The 18,064-nt window shown below is 52.8% G+C and overlaps 2 protein-coding genes across 2 annotated transcripts; one reads left to right on the top strand and one right to left on the bottom strand.

Annotated features, from left to right (window-relative positions):
* Window positions 1-1,057: 1,057 nt before the first annotated feature.
* Window positions 1,058-5,156, top strand: ETH_00035085 (Chromosome I, complete genome, related; the record flags this gene model as incomplete). Its single annotated transcript, XM_013375927.1, has 6 exons — window positions 1,058-1,372; window positions 2,856-3,342; window positions 3,513-3,928; window positions 4,231-4,369; window positions 4,517-4,707; window positions 5,085-5,156. 6 exons carry the CDS (start codon window positions 1,058-1,060, stop codon window positions 5,154-5,156), a joined length of 1,620 nt encoding a protein of 539 aa, XP_013231381.1.
* A 3,624-nt stretch (window positions 5,157-8,780) lies between these two features.
* On the bottom strand, window positions 8,781-15,029 carry ETH_00035080 (CMCG kinase (incomplete catalytic triad), putative; the record flags this gene model as incomplete). The annotated part of the gene is made up of 15 exons (XM_013375926.1): window positions 8,781-9,019; window positions 9,277-9,818; window positions 9,985-10,440; window positions 10,557-10,660; window positions 10,896-11,052; window positions 11,216-11,298; window positions 11,421-11,480; window positions 11,718-11,858; window positions 12,012-12,144; window positions 12,378-12,740; window positions 12,863-13,232; window positions 13,329-13,607; window positions 13,772-13,919; window positions 14,121-14,268; window positions 14,380-15,029. 15 exons carry the CDS (start codon window positions 15,027-15,029, stop codon window positions 8,781-8,783), a joined length of 3,873 nt encoding a protein of 1,290 aa, XP_013231380.1.
* Window positions 15,030-18,064: the final 3,035 nt, after the last annotated feature.

Raw genomic sequence — 18,064 nt, 5'->3', positions numbered from 1 at the left:
GTCGTTGTGTCTTGCGGTTGTTTCTGCAACTAGTGTCGCTTCTGAAAAGGTCCGCATTCTAGCCTTTCGCTACGCATCTGCCGTCATTTGTTGCTTTAGTTCTTCGATTTTGTACACGAAAAAGTTCATTTCAGAGTTGTGCACTGAAGGTGACACTCCTGGAAGAGCCCAACAGAGAGACAAGATGCATCTCAAGGTTGACGAAGTCTTCACGAGGTCGGCAAGTCGCGAAGAAAGAAGTTGCAGCGCCTCCGGAAGAAGGTAAATAAAGCTAAACACAAAAAAAGAATCTCAAAGACATGGAATTGAAAAGACAAATTGTGTCACGCCCATCAGACAGTTACCTGTGAAGCTCCGACACAGATACGCCGTGAAACAAGAAACGAAGAAGGATTATAACGATGCCGACGAGAGAATGAATGCAGCATAAAATTGTAGTATATCTCAACTTCAAATTTAAAGGGCACGTACATCGCAGAGGCTTTCGAAATATCGAGTTGGGGGTCAAGAAAATTCCCTTCAATGAATTCGGCGCGAATGCCTTCGACTCGTTTGGCGTTGCGCTGCGCCCGTTGGATTAAATTTCTGTCCAAATCCACTCCAACACCTGTACAAGCCACGCAGTTTGTGTTACAGTCATAAAGTAGCTGACTCATGTGCGTAGACACAAAAGCTCAAGACACCACAAGATGGCCAGCCCTAGTGCCACCTGGCCAACGGCTGCGTCGAATTATTCCAGTCACGGATAATGGGAGGCAGTGAGCCATAGAAATTAACGAAAAAAAACAAAAGAATGAAAACAATGCGTACCCCTACAGCCGGTGAGGCGACAGCACTCGATGATAAGTCTTCCGTCGCCGCATCCTAAGCTGCACAACATGCCAGTCAGAAAAGCAAAAATACCGTTTGCTATCCACATTTCAGAAGCCATAATAATACTTTGATTGGGAGAAAGTGGATGAAATAAATATCTCCGGTATTTTGTGGGAATGATAAGGGGAAAGGAGACGCACTCATACACGAGGTCTTTCTCCGTCAGTTCTAGGGCCTTCGCAATATGGCGTATTTTCCCCTAAAAATAGATAGGCAAAGACAAAATGATCTAGGCTTCGTGACTGATCGTTGGGTTTTGGAGGTTAGCCCTCGTGTGGAAGTAACTGCGCCCACCACTGGCGTGCCCCTGCGGTCGTTTTTAAAGCAAACACAAGACACAAAAGAAACAGCACCACTAAAAAACCAGAATTGCACAAAAGTTCCTTCAAGAAGCATTGTAGAAATGGGCAGCTCAAAGGCATGCTGTGATGGCGCACTGGAAGGGAGAGACGAAACCGCCGAGGTCCCAACCTCCTTTTGCCTCCACCTGAGGACTCGGGTAACACAAAAAGCTATTTATAAGAATGGCGCAACTGACATAAAGGTTTTCTGCTGGTAACCTACTCTATGTCGATGCAAACTGTTAGAGTACCCACAAACACATATTGCTCAAGAACAAATGCAAGCTACATCTCACAGAAGGCTTACGAAATCAGGGGCTGCGCGACGAAAAGGCATCCAGCCATCATCTTCATCTTCTTCTGAATAATTCAGCAACTCTTCTGTTGCTGTTTCCCCTTGATTTGCTCGTTTAACATCTGGCAGAAGCGTCATGGGGTACACCGGGGGCGAAAAGTGGGAACAGAGAGAGGCTCAAGCTTGTCACTCCTATGAAATTTTGGACACCCTCCTTTATCTGATAATGGGACAACTGCATGAAAAGTATAAGGCCCCGTTAGACTTCCGTAAGGACGCAGTGCACTGAATGTTCTGAAACTTCCATGAACATTGGACATACCAAGACCAGGCGACCTACATTTATTAAGAACCAACTAAAGTTCCATATAAATTCTTCCTTTATCTGTGTGAGCTTTTCCTTACGCTTTTAAGCGTGGCCTGGCAACGCATGTGAAGGCGCCAGCCAAGGCATGCAAAGCCAACAGGACACCAGAGTAAGTTACAAGTTGAGCAGGAGCCTTGAACGCCGCCGTTCATGGATACCTCATACTTTTACATTTATTTACTTGGGGTCTCTTCTCTGTTTCGCCGCATAAGTTTCCGTCAAATGTGCCGGCGCAGACGGGGGCTGGTTCTCCATATTCTGTTGCACTAGAGTGGAGACTGTCGTTCCACACCACTGCACGACTCGCGCCTTCGTTTAATTTCTCACGGGCCTTCTCCTTGCGGCTTATATCTCTGAAGCGCCATGCAGTCCCCTCGCGGCCCCTTCCAAATGAGCCGGAGCAGCAGCAGCTAGACTTGCCTAGGTCTCACCCAACACGCAGCAGCACTCCACCAGGCAACTCCTGCAGGCAGCAGGCCGCCACATATTTTGTAGCAGCTTGCAAGTGCTGTAGCTGGGCTTAATAGGAGGGCGCTGTCCCGCGGGCTGTGTCTTCGCTTCCATAGGGCGTTCTTGCTGCTACTGGCCCGCAGCTGGCTGTTCGTGGCTGTGCACGAAAAGTTGACTGAGCAGTATGGAAGTAAGTGAACTCTCCCTCACAAACTCGAGTGCTGCGGTCTCAGCGTCTAGCATCTTAGTCCCGTCTTGTGGCTCTCTCTGCTATGCAGGCTAGAGATTAGCAACGGACAGAGGCAGGGGTTAGCCACAGACAAAAACAGAGATAAATGAAATCACACTGAAGTGGACAGAGCTGATTGATTGGCTGTTTCCACAATTGTTGAACAGCTTTTGCACGGAGAAAAAGACAGGACAACACAAAAACGAACTGCAGAGTAGTGAGACTCTCCATTCTGAGGTCGCCACGGATGTCTTTGTAATTCTGTTATTTCTGTCGTTCTGTTGCTGCTGCGTCTTGAAGCCCTCAAAGGAGCCTGCAAGACCTCCTGCTGCCGCAACTTCAGGAACAGACCCCTCAGCTGCTGCACGCACCGCTTCCTCAGGGACAGCCACAGCCGGCGTTTCTGAAGACAATGCGGCGGCCCCACAGCGGGCTGGAGGCGCCGCTGCAGCTCCCGCAGGGTCTGCTGCAGCCGCGGGGAGTGGAAGCCCCAAAGCTACTCCAGCTACAGATGCAGCTTCCCCTCGAGCGGCGGACTCCGCACCTGCAGGGTCTGGGCGGCGTCGGCTATTGGACAGTGAAGATGACTCTCCAGTGAGGCCTCGCGGCCCCAAGAAGAGCCGGCTTGTATCTGACAGTTCAGATGATGATGTTGTTCTGCGGAAAATGCGCATAGCTCCCCGCGCCCAATCCGAAACAGCGGCGGCCAAGGGGAGCCTGCAGCCAAAGCAGCAGCAGAACGGGACTAGCAAAGCAGCAGCACCACCAGCAAGATCCAAGGCCCAGAGTAAGGCAGAACGGGCTCTAGGTGTGCGTCTCGTTATTTGTTCTTTTTTCTTTATTTGAGGCCTTTGGAGCTGTTCTGTATATGCGTGGTGCACGCAAATCAAGCCTTGCAAATAGTATTTAAAGGCAGGGGCGATTGGGGCTTTCTGATTTCGCTGCGTTTGTTCGCAGCATCTAAAAGACGCAACAGCGGCAGTGACAGTAGCAGTGGAAGCAGCAGCTGCAGCAGCAGCGGCAGCAGCAGCGGTAGTGACAGCAGCAGCGGCAGCAGCAGTAGCAGCAGCGAGAGTAGCAGCGAAAGCAGCAGTGGGGAGGAGTCCGATACCCGATCCAGCAGCCGGGCCAAGTCCCGGACCTCTCCAGGCAAGAAGAAGCAAGCAGGAAAGGCAAAAATGGCGAGACCTCAACATGCAAAGGCGGAGCAGGGGAAGTCACGGAATGTACGTACACCTTCAGCTGGCAGGAAAAACGGAGACACTGCAGACAGCGACGAGGACGGGCAAGAAGAAGAGATCAGCATGGGGGCGTTTGATCCCAAAAAGAGGAGCGCAAAGGACAGGCTCGTCGCTCAGTTCCTCAGACGGCAAGTCGGAGAAACTCTTTCAACCCTCGCCCATTGGATTAGCGCACAAAGTATACTTGTACTGTATGCGCATAGAGCTGTATGTACAGATATGTGTTACAACGATGGGAGGGCATTTTGCTTCGTGTTTGTCTTTTTTAGTTCCGCTTCCACAGTTCCACCAAGGCGAAACCGCAGCAGCATCAGCTGCAGCCTCATGTACACCAGGGGCACCCCTCGCAGTAGCAGTACCGTCTGCTCATGGAGCAGTTGTTGCATTTGCTCGGTGTTTTTGGTGCTGTCAGATGGTGGTATGCGTGGCCGCAGTGGCCGCCGGAGGACTTTGACTATTCGAAAGAATTGGAGAAGAGAAAGCTGAAGTGGGTCTCTTTAGAGGAGTACGAAGACTTGGATGATGTGGATAATAACGGATATACAAAAGTGTACCAGATTTCCGCATTTCCGGGTGAGCCATATGACCCTGTGACATTTTAAATCCAGGTGTCTTTACCCCTGGCACGCATCAGAGGCTGGCCAGCTGTGCATGAATGTGGAGCTTGCACTGTGGCTATGCCAATTTTATCTGAGCCTTTTCAGTAATTGTCCTTTTTAGGCGTGTTCCGGGACCCCCATGGGAACGCGATAGACTTACGGCCTGAAGAGGGGCGCCCTTGCTACAAGAACGCAAAACAGCTATCGGAGTTGGAGTTGTTGCAGCTAATAGCAAAAGCCGTCAAGGGGCAAATGGCGGCGCTGCAGAGTTCACCCTTCGATGAGACGGCGCTGCAACGAGCCTTGCAACAAGTGGGTTCATATTGGTTTTCGAAAATCTCCTGCCTTTGTATACAATAGAGAAACACAGGGTAGGGTAGCTACAGCCTGCAGTGCCGTACCTCCTAAATTTAGATTTTCGCAGAATAGGGTACAGAAAACCTCACCCAGCGCACGCACAGCCCAGCATCCCGTTTGTGTCGTCTGTCGGTCTGTGGGTGCGCATTTAACCAAATATGTTGTCAAATGAACATTTCCTGTGTTGAAAAGAGACATATGTGCTCTGCGTTTTGCCAGGATGGTGGATCCGTTTTGCATTTCGCCAAGCACTAGTGCGTTTAGGGGTGGCTGGGACCCCAGAGCGAATGGAATGAAGTCGCATTGTGACTGATTTGTGTTCTTATGCGCAGGAGCTGGAGGAAATAGAGTCGGAGTTTAAACAAATGCAGAAGCGCGCAGAGGCTGCTAAGGGCCGCGCCTGAGGGAGGGCTTGATCCATGCGCAGCTGTACATCTTACATCTGCACAGACCCTGTGTGCAGCAGACATATGTACACATGCAGTCATAAATGACGGGCGTTCACTTGGAACCTAGGCTGGAGCCTTTACTTAGGTCTGGTTAGTGCATTTGACAAGCGGCAGACCAAATACCAGACGTTCTCGTCACTACACCTGCGTGCCCGGCCTCAGTGTAGTTATTCAGGGAAAACAGAAGTTAACATGGGGTACATAGCATGTGTTCGGGCCCCTGACACTACGTAGATCTGTGATGTGCCGGAATACCAAGCAACACCCATGGTATGCGGTGGGTCCCGTTCACTTCTAATGGAAAATGAAGGAGTGTGGGTCCCGTTCATTCCTAATGGAACATCTGTCGGGCTGGGCGCGCTAAAGCAAATTTTGCCGTCTCGAAACAAACCCGGAATGGCACTTGTCTTCTCACTTCTGGCTCTTTATACTTGAAAATTCGTATGTGCTCGCCGCTTTGGGTAAAGTACTTAGCAGGGGAGCCGAAATTAGCGCGGTTAAGCAGTTGTTTAGGACCGGCTAACCCACGTCCAACGGCTGCTCGTTTGAAAGACCTTGGCACTTCAGCATCCACAGCTCTCAGTATTATTTTGCACTGCCACGATGATCTGCACTTGAGACCAGTGCTGACGGGCTCATACAGTCACACCAATCGTGACTCCTCTCTTCTCGTCACCGAAAATGCCCAACTGTCTACAAGCACGCGACAGTGCAAAAGCCATCCCCGGGCTTGGACATCACGTAAATTTATTGTTCCTAGCGGGTTGTGGCCAACATGTTCACTACTCCTCCACAGCAGCCCATTTAGGCCATCTTACGGCGGGCACTGGGGAACGACCAAGCTCCAGAGGAATTCATTGCCGCCAGTGCTGGTTACCAAATAGGGTCGACATGTAGCTCAAGTTCAAGTCAGCAGGGCGGCGAAGTAGCCGCTCTACCTAACCCACTTAATGTTTGTCAACCGGTCCAGAGGACGGCACCTTCTGGGGCTCGGATGATCCGTTCCATCAGTACCTGAACTCCAGCTACCTGGAGAGAAACTGCTGTAGGAGCCATTTACTGGGTTACCTGACCGTTCTCCTGCCCCTGAACTCAAGCTTTACAAAAACTTCGACGTCAGTACCGCTTCGATATCAACACCAGACTGATATTTCGGAGACGTACAAGTACGCACATCAATGTCGCCCACGACACATCTGGAGGAGGTCTAATACCACTGCGTCACGACACATCTTGCTGTTTCAGGAAGTGGACACTCGAAAAACAGCTCCCCGTATGCTGCGGGCCTGTGGTTGATCTACGGGGGGAAGGACCTCTGAGACAACCACAGGCCTACATTAGACAGCACGCAAACTGGACACACTTCCAAATCTTTAGTGTCGCAAAACATAGTGCTCCATCGATATTTTATCCACTTCAGGAAGTCCAAACGCATACAATCGACACCGGGAGTACGCCAAGTTGATATTTTCTGAAAGCACGAGCGCAACAGTAGCGATTCATCGTTGTCCGCCCCCAGTCAAACAACACAAATGCACATGATCTACAGCAAGTGTCGCTGATGGGGAGCACTGGAATTCATTCTTCGCATGAAGAGGACTGCCCGGCCCTCCATGATGGCGAGGCCAAAGGATGGCGGGAGAAGACCATGCGTTAGACGAGAAGTCGCGCATATGTTCGCCTACTTCCGCAGTTTAAACACTAGTAATAGAGTACCACAAACATGACTATGACTGCATATTATGCTAAACTGCACAGTCAGCCTGTTTACTCAATCAATAATGCTCTGGTGAGGCCTTCCTGGGAAGCCCGCAGAATAGCTTAGGAACGAAGGAACTGCAAACGATGACACAACATTGTACCTCCACAGGCCATGAAACTAGACTGCCTGTATGTATTTTGTACAGTATTCGGCAAAGAACCACAAAATTCCAATCACAAACCTACTAGAGCGTGGAAACAACTATTGAGTTCTCCAGCAACGACCCTCCACCTTCCCACAATCCAACCAGATTAGAAGGGCAGAAAGTGAACTAAACTGCAAAGGACGCCCTTATTAATGGAACAAAATGCTTTGTGCCAACGCCGAGCAAGCAAAGTAGGCCCCATGTGGACCTGTACGGGTGTGGGGAGCCCAGGTTCTTTGGGGCTTTTCAACTGGGGCTTGCCGCACGAGCTGGTTGAATGTAACACAAACATTTGAAGGCGTTTCTGCCCGCAAATTAGCTGTTTTTACTACATGAGAGAATACTGTTGGAAATGAGGAAAGAAACTAATCCAGGCCCACCTCCGACCATTAGTTTTTATACCGGCGAGGCCCCCAAACTTCGCACCACATATTGTGTTTCTATCCATGCTCGAGGGATGTGGCACAAGTTGCTTAGAAGCGGTAACGTTCCTAGAAATAACGGTACGATTCTGGGAGTGCAGCTCGACCTTTGTACGTGCGATAATACCCCTACACCGAAATGCTGCTAGGAACGTTGGGTGGAGAATGCCACAGGGTTGACACAGAGTTTACCAGTAACGCTTCCGCAGCTGTCCGTGGCCAAGTAAATTGTACAGTTAGCTCTGTGCCGCATCGCCGAAATCCTCGTCCCCACGCCACCGGCCATGCGGACATATACCTTCCAAACAGTTCAGGAACTAACTCGACAGACAGCAAGGAGGGTAGTCCGCCACAGCACAAACTTCGAAAAGCGGTGCTGCAGCAGTAGCTGCTGAAGTAGCCTCTGTCGCTGTTTGCTTCTCCCGTGGAGACTACCTTATGAAGCTCATTTAGCGTATGTCTTAAATATGTCCGTATTTACTTCATGCTTGTTGAGCAGGCAATAAAACTGCTGCGGAGTGCGTAAACCGAGCTGCCTCCTGCAGATTTATCACCCGCTGTCGCGTGACATCAATCTTCGGTCTGTGTTTTACAGTGTGATGAGGACAGGGACAGACCGACTAAAATGCTACTACGCCCTGTCCACCAACTGCAGCAACTCATCTCCCTGTAGGAGACTCAAAATATGTCTCCTGCACGTATCGGCGTCACCTCTGTTGCTCTTGCTGCTGCTGCTTCTACTGTTGCAGCTTTGCCTGATGAGGCACTCAGAGCCACACAAGCAGCACCAGCGTTCCCGTGAGCAGCTGTGGGCACTTGTGGACCCCAAACAACTGCTGCTTCTGCTGAAGCAGCTGCCACTTCCGCAGCAGCAGCTGTTGCTCCTGCTGCAACCAGACCTGCTACTGCTGCTGATGACAGCCGATGCAGTAACGTTTCGCACCGCAGGAGTTCGTGGTGTGAAAGTGCAAACGAAACAACGATTTGAAAGCTGTGGAGCCCCTCGATCTCTTCTGCTGCTGCTGCTTTGTGCTGCTGCGAGAGAAAGGCCCCTCCGCTGTTACCCTGCTGTTTTGCAGCCGTCGCTGCTAGGTCAGTTGCAGCAGCTGGCGCTGCTGCAACTGGCTCTGCCAACACGCATAGCTTCCCTCATTAACGAGAGTCCACAGTTGCTGATGTCTCCCGGACAAGGGCTCCTGGAAACGCCGTACACTACAGTCGTTCCTGCTACTGCTGTTGCTGCTGCTTCCTCAGGAGCTGCCTGAGAGGCCATGTTGCAGCTGCTGCACCCCCTTAAGCATTCTGTTGAGTTCTTGCTGTTGGCGTAAGAACTCCTGCTTTCTTTCCTGCATCTCCTGGACGTGGCGTCGCATTTGTTGCTGCTGCTGCTCCAGCTGTTGCTGTTGCTGTTGCTGCTCCAGTTGCTGCTGCTGCTGCATCGCCGCAGCATCTGGTATCCAAGAAACCGGTCCGCTTACACCTCCCCAATCTGCATGTCAGCACAGCAGCCACAACACAAACCAGGACAAACCCTTGAGACAATATGCAAGTACTTGTGCGCTAGCGCACGCACTGTGGTGAGCAAAAGACGAAAAAAAACATTGGTAGTACTGCGAAATCGCTGGGCAAGGCTTGGAGAAGTGCACCACTACATAGGCTCTTGGCCACATCCTTCCAGGTCGCTGTACTGGCTGATCTGATAGCTCTTTGGCTCAAAAACTAACCCAGAAAACCATGTAGCCTCACCTCCTGCAGCAGAGACAGACTGCGTGTCCGTTTCTGCAGGGTTGGCAGTGACGCGAGTGCCTGCAATTTGGTGAAGGCCATCCGACCTCTTATCAGAGGAGGAACCGCAAGCTGCCCCTGTCGAATCGTGGGGCTTCCTTGGCAGCAGCTCCACGCACGACGATGGAAGCTGCTGCTGCTGTTGCTGCTGCGGCTGCGGCGCATCAGCTGACTCTGTTACAGCTGACGCCTGAAAGCCACGAACCATCCATTCCACTCCCGCTGCTTCTGGCCGCAAACCCGTCGTCCCCCTGCTGCTGCTGCTGCTGCTGCTGCTACTGTTGCTGCCAATAGGAGGGAAGGCGGGAACAGATCGGCCATCCCAGCAGTCCCGACCTGCACTGAAGTACTGGGGATCACTTGCTCCAGGGTAGCCCATCAACATTCTCGCAGCGGAGACAGCGGCCGCAGCAGCTGCTGCCGCTGTTGCTGTGCCTGCTCTGCCGCTGCTGCTGCTTGCTGCCGTCACAGCTGCACTGCTGCAGCCGGTGTTTGTTCCAGCACTGCACGCACCCACCCTCAAAAAGAAACAGGACATGAGGGCGAATACCGCACAATGGAACTCCTTGGAAGCTCTTTTACTCATAACTCCACAAAGCTTGAACAAAGGCGGAAACAACAGCAGGAACAAGAAACACGGCAGCAATCACAAAAAGATATGACACTTACACGGTGCCCAGGATGCCTCCTGTTGACTGGGCGGTCTTCGTGCTGTTGTCTCCATCGACATGACGCCCAAGCCCACCCACGATCAGCTGCGGCTGGTGCTGCATGTGTTGCAGTTGCTGATGCTGCTGCTGGAGCTGTTGCAGCTGTTGTTGCTGCTGCAGCTGTTGCTGAAGCAACTGCTGTTGCTGTAAAGTGTACAAGTCACTGCTCGGGTCCACAGGGCCACCACTGGGGGGTAACACCACTGGCCCTGAACCGTAGAGATGCTGTTGTTCCTGCTGCATCTGTTGCAGCTGCTGCTGCTGCAGCTGTTGTTGGTGCTGCTGCAGCGCGTACGGGGATGACACCCCGATCACGGGAGGAGACTGGGCATAGCCAGTCGCCGAGCTGTACATACATCCCCCACCACCAGCTCCTGACGCGACAGATCCGTGAACCTCTTCGGGCCGACGGCCGCTGCAGCCAAAGAAAATCAGCAACCGTAAGAGAACGCTCTCTGTCGTTGCTTCGAAAGGATGGAGGCTGCTGCTCGTGCCACTGGCGTTGCTGCTGCCTATATCGGGGCTGCCTACCATAGAGGATTGGGACCAACAGTGAGCTCGGCTGCCGAGTGGCCCGAGGGCAATGACAGGAGAGGCGCATCCAAATCAGGCCTCGAAACGTGCATGTTTTTACGCTGCAGCAACCAAAAACAGTGCAAACAATCCTACAAGCTTTACTCCGGCTCAAGCACATCAGACCCAGGAAATGTAAGCTGGTTACTGACTCCGCTTCACTGAGCCCAACGCTAGTATAGATTGCTGCCCAGGCACCTGACCAGCACTCGCTGCCATCAGATTCGTGGCATCTACAACAAAAGACTGTGCCCTGCGGCAGCTGAGGCAGCTGCCACCATCAAACTTGGGACTGACCATCTCGCAGTAAGCTATTTCATCTTCCGGAGTTCGCATGCGGAGCCAGGGATGGTCCAGCATCTGTTTCGCACCTTGGCGCTTCAGCGGGTCTGCGGCCAGCATCGGCACCAAGAAATCCGAGAGGGATACAGCCTCAGCCTCGCCCATATGGTACCTACGGCAAAAGATAAGCACATGTTCGTCCGCATATGTAGGGAAACGTACTGCCCAGAAGATCCCGCAGCATACAGTCGCAAATGCACCCCCTCCGTCAACAGCCCAGCTAGCCCTCAACACCAGATAACACTCAAACTTTAGACAATGAAAGCCGCACTCACTTTTCCCTCAAAACAGCCACAAGAGGCCAAAACCGCAGGTCGTCAATTCGCCGTAACTCCGTCGAGCGTTCGCGGAAGAAGCGCTGCAAAGACAGTCAAGCCCTACGCCATCGACCATACCTCTTACCCCTTACGCCTGAGCCGTACGGCTTTGTTTTGCATCCCCTTCCGTACTGCTGAGTCTGAGTGTTACCAACGCTCTTACATGTGAATGCCGGCCACGCGACACGAAGTTGAGCGTCATAGGCCCCACAAGTTCAATGATCTGCCCACACAAAGGCACAAAAGGCACAGAGTCTGAATCATCGCCCTCTATCTCGCTAATTCCTCTGTGTATTTAATACTTTTTGTTTTGCTCCTGGGGATTCACAGGCTGGAACTAAGGACACTAGGACAGGAATATTGCAACTAGTGTTGCCCTAGCCGCAAGTGATGCTGCTCGGTTTTTAAACGCAAATTTGCTGTCCTTGCAGCTCCCATTATAACACCAAGAGAAACGTACGAGGGCCAGATGGTCTTCATCTCTGTCAAAGTCGCCAGTACTCTTTGGATCGAAGAGGTAATCCCCAGTCACCAACTCAAACACCATGCATGCGAAACTCCACACATCAGCTGTGCAGTCATATCCAGCCCGAATGATCACCTGCGAAACGAGGAAAAACAGTAGTAGCCGAAAACTGGCAAAAGCAATGGGCACAGCAGCACCAAATTCTGCAAAGAAACGATCTACAATGGAGCAAGCAGATGAATGCCTGTGCAACAACAGTGCTTCTACAAACGGTGCAGAACGACAAACCTCCGGGGAACGGTACTGTCGCGTCTGGATGTCATCAGTGAAGTGCTCCTGGGCCCAGCAAGCATTCCCCAAATCACACAGCTTATACACTGCGCTTGGATGCTCGAAGGCGAACGAGCTCGGCGGCAATGGCCTGCGCGAGCGACGACAGAAAACGCATCAACGCGTTTATCGATAGCAAAAAGGCAACAACACGTACACACAGTGCATCTTCAGGCGTACGTAGGCATGTAAAGCATGAACATAGTGCATCTAGAAGGGCTCAAATAGTTCGTGGTTGACCGGAAGAGCCTGCAGCAACAATGACCGCACAAAAGTAGTCAGGTACCACCAAAGGGACGAAAAGGGCTGGCTTGATTAACTGACTTGATGCAGATGGGCCCCTCTGAAGTCTGAACAATAGTCATGTCTTCCTCGGCTTGCTGGTCGTTTTCTAGCTTGATATAAGGCCCGTAGAGCAAATGGCCGTGTGCATCCCGCTTGTCAGTTGTGCGCGCCGCCTCCTTCAGTCTCTGGTTGTACAGTCGATCTGCTGCAGGGTGCAGTAGCAACTCATCATGCAGCAGCGGCAAACGACTCTTGGCAGCGTCTGCTTCCTCAGCCTCATCACCTGAAGCGCCCTGCGGCCTTTCCTTGGGGAGCCAGTAGAGGATGCGACCTCCCGTCTTGGGGCAGCAGTATGCCGACTGTGGCTGGTACTGTGAGTATCCCACGTAGTTGTAGACGTGTCTGTCCCACACAGGCCACAATCCCGGCTGCCAGCTTGCTGATGCTGTTCAGAGCCAAAGTGAATCTGTTCTCTCTGCCGCCTGTCTGTCCCCACCAACCCCTAGACCTTCTCCTGTGCTTACCTCTGGAGTGAGCCCTGAAGAGCATGGATCTCGTCCTTGTACGATGTCAAAAGAGAAGGGTCGGAACGACTCGGTTTAAGCATGTGCTTGACATACGGCACATACACCGCCTCCCGCTCCTGCTGCTGCCCTGCTGTGTTGTTGCCAGCTGCCTCTGCTGCAGCCCCGATCGTCCCAGCAGATGCTGGTGCAGCGCCTGCGGGTGCTGCTGTCCCTGCTGCTGCTGCTTCCCGCTGGTGTTTTTCCGTCTCGTCCTCCTCCTCTTCTCCCTCCTCTTCAGAATGGGCAGCTTCCTCTTCGCCTGCAGCTGCAGCAGCCGCTGCAGCCGCGGCCGCAGCTTTCTTTTTCAGCCGCTGCTGCTTTCGCTTTTCTGTAAAAATAACAAAACAAAGACAGTGACGACTGAGCACGATAGGATGAGGGAATAACCGGCTAAGATCTAGAAAATCCCGCAATTCTTGCGTACTCTTTTTCCTGAGCCTTTTGCGCATTTCAGCAGTGAGACCCTCAACCTCCTGTTGCTCCTGCTGCTGCCCTGCTGCTGGCGGCGCGACAAGGGGGTTTGGAGGTGGCAGCGGATACGCCGAGACGCAAACATTCTCGGGCTTCAAGTCTGTGTGAATGATCCCACACACGTCGTGGAGGTAATGCAGCCCGTGAAGGATGTCGTGTGCTATGCGGCGAACCAGTGGAAGAGGCAAGCCCCTAAAGTTGTAGCGCTTAATAAGAGATAACAAGTTCGGGCCTGAACGTAACCAAGAAACACGAAACGTAAACATCAAACCCCCGTTCATCTGGCATTCCTGTTGCCGCAGAAATCTGCAAAAAAGACTGTACAAACGGATAGGAGCGCGCTGACTGCATATTCTCCTTAAAGTTCAGGGCACGAGCTCGGAAGGAGCGACGCACCGAGCATCTCAAAGACAAGACACATATGCTTGCCATTTGGCCCAGTGTGCTGGAACTGCTCCTTAAACAAAACCACTGGGGGCAGTGGCAGCTTCCGCGGTGCCTCGTACGGTATGCCTGCTGCTTCGTGTCGCTCACGGATGGCGCTCTATAAACAGTAACAAACCAACTCAAATCCGTTTGGTGTTTGCAAAATCCAGAACACCCAACCCGTGATCCCCAGAATGCCTCCACATACTGAGGCGGCAGCGCTTGTAGCAACGGCAACCCCAGACCACAGCACTGTCCTTATAAAGACCAGTCGAACCGACGCCCCCTACGCTTCTCCTGCAAGGGCCCGGTAGCTTACGGAGAAAGACTTCGCTGCTTCCCTCCAGAAGGGATGGCGCATGCCGTCCTTGACCTTAGTGAGGAGCTGCACCTCATCTGCTGCCGCCTCAGTGTAGTGCCGGGCGCTCTTCTGAAACTTCAAAGCGACAAACTCGAGAGGTACCGCTCTGCGCAATAAGGCAACACTAAATAATGGTGCAATGTTCGTCCACTCGAAAAAAAGCCCGAAGCTGCCTCTGTCATGCCTGTCCACGCTGAAGCTAATGTGGCTTGCTCACTTGAGGTCTGTAGCCAGCCACACGGTGGAGAAGTGCCCCCAACCGAGCTTGGCTTCGATGCGGTATCTGTTAGCGTAGATTTCGCCGACTGACACCGGGTGGTAGCCACCCCTTCTGTACTCCCTGTGGTCTTCGTCATCGCTCTCAGTGAAGTACACGTCACTGTCTGCAGATGGATCGGTTCCTTCGGCAGCAGCCTCTTCATCCGGAGCCCCACCGCCACTGCCTGCAGCCGACCTCCTACTGCCCCCATGACGGCTTCCCTGCTGCTCTGCCCGAGCGCCACCGCCGGTGCTACTAGTGCTGCTGAGACTCCGGCTCCGGCTCCGGCTGCGGCTGCGGCTGCTCGGCTGATGCAATGAGGAGTACGGGGAGGCAAGTTGACCTTCTGGCCCCTCCACGGGCTCCCTGCCCTCGTATGCAGGTGACGCCCAAGAGACCCCCTGGGGAGACTCAACAAAGGTTCTACCCTGTACTTCCGCGCTGTCTCCGCGTCTCGGCGGCATCACGGCGCTAGAGGAAGAGTCGAGGCTGGCCGTGTCTGTCCAGCCGCTGCTGCTGCTCTGCTCTCGCGATGCTGCTGCTGCGGCAGCGGCAGCAGCGGCGGCTGCAATACCATCTCCTGCCGCTGCTGCTGCTGGTTGCGCCATCCCCCAGCAACTGCTTCTGCTGCTGAACGGCTGAACAAACTGTCGCTGCTGCTTCCCTAAGTTCTGATGCCGAACATAGCCTGCTCAACCGACTGTTTGGACGCAATCGCCCCAGAAAAATCGAAAGAATACCCACGAGCCTCGACTGACGCACACAAGAGGACTCCCAGAACCTACTGCAGCAGCCAGCACGAGCTCCTGCTGCAATCGCCGTGGCAGCTGCTGCTATATATGATCTCCGACACTTCCGAACCTGTCGCAAGCACCAAAGCTGCTGCTGCCGTAGCTCTTGGATATGAGGCTTTGAATGCTGCTCTTGGGGGGACACGGCGGCGCACAAGTGTGTGGTGACTCAGCACCTCGCCCTACAGAGATAAAAGATAGATGTTTCGAGGCAACCCTGCATGCACGGCTGCTTTTTTGGTAAGCTCGTGCTTCTGCTGGCTGCTGCTTCGGCTGCTGCTAATTGCGACACGCTGCTGCAGCTGTTCGCGCCGCTAGTGCGGAGACTGAAAAACTCGGTCGAACACGCAGAGAGCACGGACCAACGCCATCTATGGCTTTCACCGACATAGTGCAGCGTCCCTGTGGACTTGAAGCATGACAGCCGCTGCTGCTACTCCTTCTGGTGTTTTTGGAAGCCGGCCCTTGCCGTGACTGTAGCTGCGCCGTAGCCCAACGCGGCCCCTAGAGCCGACGAACACGGAATCACGAGAGTTACGTCGGCTGTACACTGTGGTGGTGGCTGCGGACGGACACCAGAAACACGCCGGCGCAGGAAGCGGATGGTGCGCTGCCGCAACGTGGCTGGTCGGCCCTTGCTACCAAGAGAAAGCAGTTGCTTCGGGTGTGACAGCCACAAATCAACGGCAGAGAGGCAAGATGCAGCTGATGGCGCAAGCTGCAGCGGCGTGAAGCACGCAGCCTCGACAGCTCATGCGGACCAAGAGCGACAGTGTGGCAGGCGACAGTGGTGACAAGCGGTACCCCTCGCAGCAGTTGCAAAGGGCACTAAAAACGCGGGAACCAAACCTTCCCTACGGTGTACCCAAAGATGGAAACAGCGCCTCCCAGAAACGCCCCTCTGCTACAGCCAGCGGCCTCTGCGGAACTCTAGCGCAAGAGCCCCCCGTGACTGCGGCCGCTGTGGTTGCTTTTGCTGCTGTTGCTTCTGCTAGTATGCCGCAAAACATACAGATCTGGCTCTGTCTGGAGCTGCAGAGGAGCAGCAAACTAGAGCGTCGTGTGGCGCCACAGCCCGGCTGCTGCTGCTGCCGGGCGACAGCAGCACTACTCGCTGCTGCTCCTGCTCCTTGGCAGTCTGTTAAGGGCCGCAAGCAGTAAAGCAGACAGCAAGGAAACCGGATATGACTTGGTCCTGCTGCTGCTACCGTTGCTGCTGCAGCCCCTGCTGCAGCGCGCAGCGGCTGCTGCTGCTGGCGGTGGGTGCCAGCAGCCGCAGTAGCCGTGACAGCAAGAAGGGATTGGTCTTTAAATTCACATTGCCTTGTCTCTTCAGTATCGTAATTGATCTTCGTTTGGTTGCGAGCCCTGAATCTTGACCCCTGGCTCACTAGACAGCCAATGCTCCGCGTTCCCTACAGTGCAGGGGGGGCGCTACTGCACATCCCCCAGATTTACTGGTTGTGTCTCCGGCAGCGGGGCCTCTTCAGCTGCTGCTGCTAGTTGGAAGGAGTTTTCTTTTGGTGAGATTAATATATGTGGTTGATTCTTTGTGAACTGTTGAATTGTGAAAAACCCGGTGCACCACCGGGATGTACTGTCAGCTCTTCGGTCGACGGAGGCAACCATATAACGCATGAAGCTGCATTCAGCGTTGTGTGCTCATGGTATTTTTCAGCGCGGCTACACAGCCGCCGGCAGATACGCCATAAAACACTCTACGGCTGCATGAAATGCACGGGTACACCCACGGGCCGGCGCAAGTTTAATTTGGCAAACCGGAGGTTGCTTTCCACGCCATGTGGGTTTTGGTAGTAGTGCATTGGCAACAGATGAACGGTTTGCAATAATCAGCAGAGTAGAGGCGTGTGCTGGCACTCCTGTCAGGGCGCTGCATAAGGTCCGGCGTGACAACTGTAGACATGGGCTTCAGAACTTGCTTGAAGAAGCGAGCATCATGTTCTCTACCGTTTGATAGCTTAGGTCTTAACCTTGACCTAAATTGTCCATCTTTATAGCTTGAGATTCTTAATATTAACACTTCACGAGTGGGGTTCCCCAGTTTACACAGCTTGTGCCCTTTCACATTCCAACGGAACTGGAGGAGGGTGAGTTGCAGTTTTGAGGTAATGGGCTTCAGCTTCGCCTTGATATCTTCAGAATAACAGCTTTTTCTTTGCTTCAGTCGGTGAAGCTCTTTTTGCCGTTGTTCTTTCTTAACTTCCACTTGCTGCAAACACCTCTGTGCGGATAGATGCTGGTGTCGCCCAGCAGCTTAGTCAACTCAACAATCTTCTGTGGTGATCGCTTATAAAACGCTTTTGCTTGGGCTTTATCTTTTGCTCGACGTTTTAAAGAATAAAATACGGACGCCTAAAATCCCGACTCAGTGATTATTATTACTTTAGTGCTCCCTTCTACAACAGGCCGTTGATTCTAGCAACTTTGTCGGTAGTTCTCTTCGCTATGTATGCGTTTGAAAAACCCATACCGTTATTCTTACTTCGCATGAAGATAAGAAGAGCATTCACGTAATTACAGATAATCTTCATGGTCAGCTCTGCGCGTAGCGGCGGTGGGGAATATCGCGCATGTAACCCGTTCACTGTTTTAGCGGAACTTTCACTATTAAAAACTGAATAGCTTTCAAAACAGTTCTTCCCGGCTATTTACAAGAACTGGCCAGCGTGCACCAGCTACGGTCCAACTCCATACGCTGTTGCCACTCCTGTATGCTACAGTTTAGTGCGGGCTGCAGGGCTTGGGATCTGCTGACCTAAGGACTAACGGACTCTAGCTGAGCCACCTGGCGTCTCCAACGCAAGTATAAACCCATATGGCATGGTTTTGAA

This window comes from Eimeria tenella, genomic scaffold (assembly GCF_000499545.2).
Source record: "Eimeria tenella Houghton genomic scaffold, Eth_scaff30, whole genome shotgun sequence".
Lineage (NCBI taxonomy): Eukaryota > Apicomplexa > Conoidasida > Eucoccidiorida > Eimeriidae > Eimeria > Eimeria tenella.
Note: the sequence above shows the minus strand (reverse complement) of the source record. Positions and strands in the feature narration are given on the sequence as shown.